At 35.0% G+C, this 10,000-nt stretch overlaps 2 protein-coding genes across 2 annotated transcripts in view; one reads left to right on the forward strand and one right to left on the reverse strand.

Annotated features, from left to right (window-relative positions):
• Positions 1–6,641, reverse strand: part of LOC106784840 (protein giant-lens) — a 15,283-nt gene extending 8,642 nt beyond the window's left edge. Inside the window, exon 1 of the mRNA XM_014744785.1 lies at positions 5,121–6,641. Coding sequence (XP_014600271.1) covers positions 5,121–5,366 — 246 coding nt within the window. The 5' untranslated portion in view covers positions 5,367–6,641. The remainder of the gene's footprint in view (positions 1–5,120) is intronic.
• The window catches only part of LOC106784837 (elongation factor Tu GTP-binding domain-containing protein 1), a 69,934-nt gene that overhangs the window by 49,782 nt on the left and 10,152 nt on the right, over positions 1–10,000 (forward strand). The gene's annotated exons all lie outside the window — the stretch shown is intronic.

Below are 10,000 nucleotides of genomic sequence, written 5' to 3' on the forward strand. Positions count from 1 at the left end.
TCTTTATCTTATTTTACTGCTACTTCTTCTTCATCTTCATCTTCATCTTAATTTATTGCTACTTCTTCTTTTTCTTCTTCTTTATCTTATTTTACTGCTACTACTTCTTCTTCATCTTCTTTCATTGCTTCTTCTTCTTCTTCTTCATCTTCATCTTTATCTTCATCTTATTTTTATTGCTTCTTCATCTTAATCTTCATCTTCATCTTCATCTTCACCTTATTCATTCATTCATATAATTTTCTTCCACGTTTGTTGATTTATATTTAAATTTATATTTATCTCTTTCTTTCATTCATTCTTTCCCTTTCCCTTTCTTTCTTGAAAAAAAAAAATAAATAAATAGAAATCAAATTGTTATTCCCTTTTTTTTGGTATTCTTCATTTTTTATTTTTTTTCATTCCTTCTAAACATTATTTATATTGATACTATTATTCTATACGTTTCACGTGTTCTTTTATTATTCATTTATTATGTAAATAAAAAAAGAAAAACAACGAAGATACAGATTTTGGTGGTAGTTTTATATTTATTTTTTTTTTTATAAAAGGGAAGAAAAATATGTAAGATTTTAATATTTTCCTTTTGGTAGGATATTCTTCGAATGAATGAATGAATGAATAAAAAGAAGCTTGAAATTCTGCTAACAGAGTACGCGTTATTCTATTGCTTTGAAAGTTGTCGAGGTGATGATGGTTGATGGTAGTGGTAGGGATGAAGGAAAAAATAAAAAAAAGGGAAAATGGTTTAATTGACGCGATGAAACGTTACGGGACGGGGGAATAGTGTGCGAACGTGACTCTGCTAACGGAAAGTCTCGTTATGTCTACTACTAGCTTGCAACAACAACAACAACAATCAACAATACATAACGTAGTAGTAATAATAATAATAGTAGTAGTAATAGTAATAGTAGTAGTAATAGTAGTAGTAGTAGTAGTAGTAGTCAACAATATATCCAAGGAACAGACAACCGGGTCATTTTCACCACTCGTTTTAAGCGTAGTATTTAATTCGTTCTACGCACCATCACTGTTAAGTAACTATAATTCCCGGTTATCTCTCTTACAATGAGAGAAAAACAAAAAGAAAGAAAGAAAGAAAGAGGAAGAAGGGGATGGTGGTGGGTGGATGAATGGTAGGGGAGGAGTGGGGAGAGGAAAAACGAGTACCTAAATGACATCTCGGGTGCTAGAAATTGCAGTAAATTGGTATGTGACTACTAATGTTCCTTTCTCTCTTGTAATCGTCAAGATGAATACTACTAACTAAACATCTCATAAAGTGAATGCAATTGAACCGAAAAAAAAGAAAAAGAAAAAAAAAAGGAAAAAAAGAGACCTATTTAACTAATACATTTACGTAACGTTAACACAGCGATAATTAAGACGGTGGACAGTGAAGTGGAACGAAAAATAAATTAGAAAAAAAAAACCGTTAAGAATTTGTACGATTTATTTACTATCGTAAAAACGTTATTATTCACATATAACAATATGATTCGAATCAATTTATTTTTATTTATTATAACAATTTATATTTCTCATTAAATCAATATATGCTTGAAAAAATTCATATTTAGTACGTAGACCAATAAACTTCTACTCTTACAATTTAAGAATCAAATTTTGTTAAATAGTAATATGATTATTCCATTTTTTACACTTATCATTGTAACATTCTTTTGAACTTAACAACTCATCGTATCAATGTATATCACGTCAACAATAAGAACAACAAATAATTACTTACAATTCTCGCTGAAAATTGATTGTATTTTCTTCTAAAGAAAAAAAAAAGGGAAAAAAAAGAAATCCAAAAGGAACAACGTGTTAGGAAGCAAAAGGAAATGAAAAAAAAAAAGTTACTCACTCATTCGGATAAAGAGAAAAGCTGAACGAATGATGGTGTATCATCGTCATCGAGTCAATCGACAATACCCATTGTCCCGTCCACTACTTGTTAAAGACAACCCGTACTACCTCGTAAGTTAATCATTTATACTAGCTCGGTGATTACTCAAGCTTGCATATATTTCTCTCTCTCTCTTTCTCTCTTTTAAATGCAACTTATCAAGAGACAAGACAAGACAAAACAACACACTGAACGTTAAAGGGGTAGGAATAGGGGTAAGGGTAAGGGTAAGAGTAAAAGGTAGGGGTACGATCGTTTCGAAGAGAAAACTTGCCAACTTCGTCCCTATATGTTCTTCTTTCTTTTCTCTCTCTTTCTCTCTCACTCACTCTTTATTTTCTCGAGGTTATCAAGTAAGAAAAATAAAGACAGAAGACATTTCTCCTCCTCGTTGTCGTCGTCGTCGTCGTAGTCGAAGAAAAACACGTCACCGAGATCGACAGCAAAGGTGACATTCCTTCAGAAGCTGTTTGAAAATAACAAGAAACTATCTCTCTTTCTCTCTGTCTCTCTTTCTTTCTATACTCGTACAAGTTCGTTATGAATGGAACAGGTACTTCTGAACGAATATACTTTTCTCTATCCTTTATCTCTCTCACTCACTCACTCACTCACTCGCTCACTCACTCTATTTTCATCTTTTCTTTCTTTTTCTTATTACTTACAAATATACACTCATACATACATACATTTATATATACATAAATACATACGTACGTATATACACACATGCACTCATATATACATACATACATACATTCATCATACATATATACATACATGCATACATACACTCATCATACGTATATACATACATACGTACATATATGCGTACATGCATGTATAGAAAGAAGGAAGGGGAGGGGTTGGATTTCTTTCACTTAAGACTCATTAATTCTTTAGTTTAATCGAACGAACGTGCGCGTTAAAGAGTAGTAGACTCGCGCAAATAGCGTAGGTGCAATGAGATATATAGAAAAATAAAATGAGATAATATAAACGGAGAAGAAAATTTAATGGAAGGAGAGGAGCTCCGCGTAATACCCCCAGGTGTGTAACTTTGCGTAAAGTTAGCGAAATAGTCAGAAACAACAACGAAGAAGAAGAAGAAGAAGAAAAAGAAGAGAACAACGATAACGACGAGGAGGAGAAGGAGGAGGAGGAGGACAAGGACAAGGAAGACGAGGATGAGGATGAGGATGAGGACGAGGACGAGGACGAGGCAACAGGTTCGAACGTCGCCGAGTGGGCGCCACTCTTTGCTCGCGGCTAACTTTTTACCCCCTTTTCTTCTCCTCCTCCGCACACCACCGCGACAATCTTCTCTCCCCCCTACCCTTTTCTTCCCCTTTGCTCCCTCTTCGCAACCGTAAAGCGGGTAATTTAGCCTCGTATCCCCCGGAATGTCACATCGTGGCTCGAGTTATCGAGGCCTCGAGAAAGTTCGTCGTTTTTTAACAAAAAGAGTAAAGAGAGGGAGGGAGAGAGAGAGAGAGAGAGAGAGAGAGAGAGAGAGAGAGATGTCGTTTGTCATTAGAGTGTTGTTGTTCAACCCATTGAAAAGAAAATCGTGTCCTTTTGCGAAACTATTTTGTTATCTTTTTGTTTCTGATTTTCTTTTTTTGCAGCTTTCTCTTTTCTCTTATCGTTCTCAACAAATATCTCAATCCAAATATTTTTTTCTTTTTTAAATTCTTTGGGAAAGATTTGTCTCAATCATTTGTACACTTTTGGTACACTTTTATTAATTGTAATCTTCATTTATTCCGTATTATTTAAAATAAGTTGATCAATTAAATTAATTTATGCTTGTCGTATCGTAAATTACACAAACATTATTTACTTTATTTATTTTATTGGTTTTTTTTTTATATATATATTTATTAGTATTAATTACATTTCTGGAATATTCATTAGTACATTCCAGTACAATTCTCTTTATCACGAACGCATTTTTTTTCTTTTTTTTTTTTCTTTTTTTTTTCTTTTTTGGAATGTATTATTCTAACGATTTTCTCAATTAAATTTGTAATTACCAATTCTAGAAAGGATATTCAATTGGTCATTAAGTATTTATGTATTTTAGTTGGAATTTACCGTTGGATTTGTGTGTTTAGGGTAAGAAAATGATATTATTCTCCTCTCGTTTATGGTATTTCATTCACGTTTCGTTTACGTTAGATCGTGATCGTAAAATCAATCGAATCGTAGAAACAACAACAACGGTCAGGCTGGGGTGATTACTTATTGTTCGCGTGTGTTCTAATTGTTAAATAGGTCTTCTTAGTATTTAGTAATAGATAATAGTAGCAAGAAATTACATAGAAATAAAAGGATTATTAAGACGTGAATTATTATTATTATTATAGATTAGTCTTTCTTTCGTTTCATATCTTTCATCAGTTTTTCCTGAGAATCAACGAGTATGCTCATTCTCGCGTTACTTCATCGCGTATACTAACATTTATATATACATACATATATGTATGTGAAAAGTATACATGCATCAACTAGTTGCGAATCTCAATAGATTGTAAGTATCGCATAACGTAAGTTGTAAGAACGTGATATCTTACAAAATAAATCATAGCTTGCTTCATCGATCTTTTACGCATAGAGAATTCACAAGAACGGCAGAATTTATTTCATTACTACTGTGTGTCTTATTACTAACTTTTACAAGGAAGATTATGTATTTTTTGTTTGTTTCTTTCTTTCTTTTTTCGTAACGAAGGTTAACCTGAATATTCGCGTTAATTGAAGCCTTACGAGAGAAAGAAAGAAAGAGAAAAAAAACGATAAATTGTTTCAACAGAACAATACAACCTTGATCTCAGTTATTGCGAGACAATTGTTGAAAATAATGAACGAATAGAGCAAAATATTATTTTTTAACTCTTGAATAAACTAACACACTCCCCTGTGTCCCTCCCCCACCTACCGTCAATCGATTTATATTCATATATTCAATATTATTATTCGAAATAAATTGTTTTATTGATCAAACGAGAGTAATATCATATAAAAAGTGTTTGTATGAATGAAACAAATAGAAAAGAAATATAATAATTTAATTGAAATGAATAAGAAAATAAATTAATTCAAATGATGAATAATCGTGTTTTAAAATTATGAATTAATTTTATTCTAATACATCTCTGACACACAATTCAAATGATTTTCTAATAGATATAATATAACTTACCCCAATTTGATATAATACCCTAGGTTCCTGATGAGGTAAACGATGTTTCTTATTGCCAATAAGGTCGATCTCGATAGCTGCGTCCTGAAATTCTTGCAATTCGGCTAGGTATCTGTTTTCGTCTAAGGACAGGTACTCGTTGAGGAACTCTTCCCCAGCTTCGTCGAGGCCAACACCCAATAAGCTACCTTGGCTCTTACGAACGATCCCGGCGATCGCCACGAGATACAACAAGAGAGTCTCCATCCTCCGCAAATCCAACTTCCACCACCTCCACCTCCACCACAACCACCTCCTCCTCCTCCACCACCTCCACACCTCCTTCACTAACTTCTTTTATCCTTTTCTCGTGTGTCGGTTAACGACGAGTTTTGCCTTCTTTTTCTCTCTCTATCTTTATCTTTCTCTTTCTCTCCTTCTTCTTCTTCCTTCTCCTCCACCTCCACCTCCTCCTCCTCCCCCCACCACCCCGGGGTCGACTCTACGTGCGGTTTACACTTTGCACGTACATACTCTAAGTTAACATAGACGAGACATGCAACGAATGGCTGACCCACTGCGACCTTTTTCCTTTTCCTTTTCCTTTTTTTTCTTTTCCTTGATTGATTGATTTATTTATTTATTTAATTAATTAATTAATTTTTTTTTCTATTCCTTCTTCCTTCTTTGTTTTTTATTTTTATTCTTTTGTATTTACTTACATTCCAATATTAACGTATAAGATTCGAAGCAGATTCAAATTCTTATTATTATTCTTCTTATTCTTGTATTTGAGAATTATTACTTGATAAGATTAAGAAGAAAAAAAGAAAACAATGAAATTGTTCGTGTTGTCCTTTCGCTGCACTCTATCATCAAACGTTTATATATATATATATATATATATAGATATAACTATTATTATTATTATTAATATTACTTATAATTGAATCTTCTCTCTCCAAGACACCCTTCAAAGTCTAATATTATTCTTCGAGAGTGGGGGGGTAAAAATAAAAAAAGGAAAGAAAGCAAACCACTACCATTAACTCCACCTTCTTCTTCTTCTTCTTCTTCTTCTTCTTCTTCTTACACTTTCTCTTATACGTTATAGGTCATTTGATCGAACTACTATTACTACTAGCATGATCTCGTGAAAAGTAAAAAATAACTTACGTACGAACGTACCAACGAATGAACGAACGAACGAACGTAAATGATAGTAACAAAATAAAATAGCGATAAATTTCAAGATTTCAAATTGTTAACGAACAACAACAACAACAACAACAACAATAATAACAACAACAATAATAATAATAAATCGCACGAGTAAAAAAAAACTCGATGATAAAATAGAAATATATATTATATAGTTTCTTCTTTCTGATCTCGCAATTCGATTAAACCGAGGCACCACCTCCTCTCTCTCTCTCTCGCTCTCTCTCTTTCTCAGGACTCGAGAAAATACTATTACGAGTGAGTTTCGACGAGAAGGAGTAGAAAATCCCGCTGACGGGCTACACGAAGGTATGTCGTGAGCTGAACTGGACTCTTAAGCTAGAGGCAAAGCATGAATGGGTGCCCCCACCTATTCCTCTCCTCTCTTCTCTCTCTCTCTTTCTCCATCGAACTTGTGCCACCCTTCTTTCTCCTCTCCTCCCCTCTCCACACCTCTATGAACACCTTCCCCCCTCTCTCTCTCCGTTCGTTCAACGTCATTCAAGAAAGAGAGAGGGGAACTTTGCCGTTTTCTCTCCCCACCCCATACCCAACACCCTCCCCTCCTCTCCACCCTTCTTCCTCTCTCATTCTCTTTTTTCTTCTTCTTTTTCTTCTTGTTCTTCACCTTCGAGAGAGGAGAGGGACTGACTCTCCGATGCTTTCTCGGAAGCATCCTTATTTGTTTATCCATTAGGAGAGCGCGTACTCACGGATCGGTTGTAAAATTATGCGAACCGTCGCATTGGTAGGTACGCGTGTTCTCTCTTTGAACACGCGTTTAACTTTACGCACACGTTTCTCTCACTCTCTGTGTCTATGTATGAGTGTAATATGTGTATGTGAATACGACGAGAGAGTAAGAGAGAGTTAGAGGTGTGCACCCAGTGTTGTTTGTTTCAATGGTGGGGAAAAACCTTCTATCGGCTTCTCTTCTTCCGTGCTCGCGGCGTTTTTCTTCCTTTTTCAATACTTCTCTTATTTTTATTCTTATTCTTGACTATGAAAGAAAAGAGAAAGAGAAAGAGAGAGAGAGAGAGAGAGAGAGAGAACCGTTTGGTGGTATACTAGAAGGAATATATATATACCTTCTACTCGTTGCAGGTTTACCGAGCACAGGTTGGCTCAAGTGAATGCGTGGCCCACATGTTGTCGCGTGTATACGTATTCGTGGGATACATTCTTTTCTCTCTCTCTATCTCTCTCTTTCACTCTTTTTCTTTTTCTCTCTTTCTATCTCTATCTCTATCTCTCTCTCTCTCTCTCGTTCTTTCTGTTTCCGTACTCGGAAACTCCCTCGTCACCACCCCTCCTCTCACGGAGTGTCGTTAAAGGCCCACTTCATGTAGGTCGTTTCTCTCCTTCTGGGATCCACCAGGTGCAACGGGAGTGGCACGTAGGATTACGGACGTCCTTCGGAAACACGCATATCGAGTTCCATACGAGAAACAGAGAAAGAGAAAAGGAGAGAGAAGGAAACCTTGCTTACTTGCTTGCTTGCTTGCTTGCTTGCTTGCTTGCTTCCAAAACATTTTATTCTCATCTAAAGACTTTTTCTTATTCTTTTTTTTTTTTTATTTTTTTTTTTCGTTTTGTTTTTCCTATTTCGAGAAAATATTATAAGACTATTCGATGATAAACGTCACAATAGATTTTTTATCCAGTAAAAATATGACTAATAATAATGTTAGTATGAAACAAATTTTACGTTGTGTTTCGAATAGTGCAAATGTTTTTATTTTCAAATCAATCAAATTAACCACCTTATAACGCGCTAGAGTGAGATACATATTATATTCATTTTCGAAAATTTACGAATTTATGTCAATCTAATAATTAGAAAAAAAAAAAAAAAAAAATACAAACAATTCGTGTTCGATAAATATCATCACGTAAAACGACAGGTATCGTCACGTGTTATCAAATCGGCGTACAATTATTATCGAGATGATGATAACTTGATAATAAATAATAAATTGAATAAGGAAGTAGGAAGTAGGGGGGGGGGGGAAGAACTAGGCCCCGAATAGTTTCGAAAATTCCAATCAAGATGTTGTTGAATGATGGTTTATCGTAGATTCCGTGTTATATTTCGTAAGTTTACGAGAAAGAGATAGAAAGAGAAAGAATTTACACCCATCCACCCACACACACACACACATATATGCACATACAGATAAATAAATACGTAAAATGGTATGTAACGTGGATCAAAAGGTATAAACATCGTATACTTGAACATACTTGCGCAAGTACTCTCCGAGCTTTACATAGTAGTAGGTTGTGTGTAGTAATGCTTCATGCCATTCCTTTAATTCCCTCCCCCTCTCCCTCCCCCCTAACCCCGGTCACCCCGTGTATAAGGAGACTCGATATGTCATCTCTCTCTCTCTCTTTATTTCTCTATCTCTCTTCAGTACCTTTCCTTTCGATGTTTTCTTTCGATGCACGAGAGCACACGCAATGGCACACATAGTTCGTTGCCCACGTATGATACGAGCAACGACGCCAGCGTCAGCGTCAGCCAGCAGGAGGGTGGGAGGGTGGAAGGGCGGGAGGGGGGCTAGGGAGGGAGGATTTTTGCGTAGGCGTATCAACGAGTCGCGTTTTCACCACTGGCTTCGAATTAATACTCGTGTATTATATATGTGTGTAATACGATGGAGAGAGAGAGAAAGAGAAAGATATTTGCTCGAAGCCATGATATCGATTCGCTCGGTACCACCATCACCACCATCGAACGAATGAACGAACAAATGCGTGGGCGGTTTCGAGACGAGAAAAGATCTTCGCACCGATTTCTCCGATGATGATTTTTTTTTTTTTTGTTTTTTCTGTTTTCTTTATACTCTATTTCTTTCTCGTTGTTGTTCGTCTCCGACCCCGAGAGCCTCTTCTTCTTTTCCCTTTTTTTTATAAATAAAATATTATAAATTTATTTATAAATTTTATTAATTTTTTTAAATTAATTTTCATAAATATCTTTTTTTTTTGGAATTTTCTGTTATATATATATATATATCGTACCTTTTGTGAGAAATTAATTATCTATAGTTACCGGTAAAAGATAGAATGAAAATTGGAAACTGTCCAAGATTCTTTACATGGTGAAGCATCAACAACATCGTATATTTGGGTTCATTAATATTTTGGGCATATACCAAGTGACCATGTGAATCTTAACATTATCCAATTTTCATCATTTTTCACGAGACAATTACTTTTTTCAATTTACTAATCGTTACTTTGCAAAGAAACAAAATAATCAGTATCAATAAGTAGGGTATGAAAAGTATTAACTAAAAGCATACTTTTTTGTTGAAATTTTATTTCCCTTCCCTCATCTTCATCCTCCTCATTCGTTATTTGTAACACGAGCAATAAACTCAGATTCGTTTAAACAAAAATTAATCGTTTAATATAAATAGAGTAAAAAGAAAAATAAGAATAAAAATAAGAATAAAAAAATAAGATTGAGAATCGAAAGGTAAAGTGAAAGAAGAAGAAGAAGAAGAAGAAGAAGAGGTGTTCGTTTGAAAGTAGTTGGGAAACACTGGTTCATTGATGGAGGCTGCGGTCCATTCACTCCTCCCCTCTCCATTTCTCAGTAAACCCCCACTCCAAAGTTAGGTTCTCGTGTTGGGCCACGGCATCGTACACTATCCTACCTTGGCTTGCCC

The sequence above is a fragment of the Polistes canadensis genome, unplaced genomic scaffold (genome assembly GCF_001313835.1).
Source record: "Polistes canadensis isolate GaletaPanama2010 unplaced genomic scaffold, ASM131383v1 scaffold_41, whole genome shotgun sequence".
NCBI lineage: Eukaryota > Metazoa > Arthropoda > Insecta > Hymenoptera > Vespidae > Polistes > Polistes canadensis.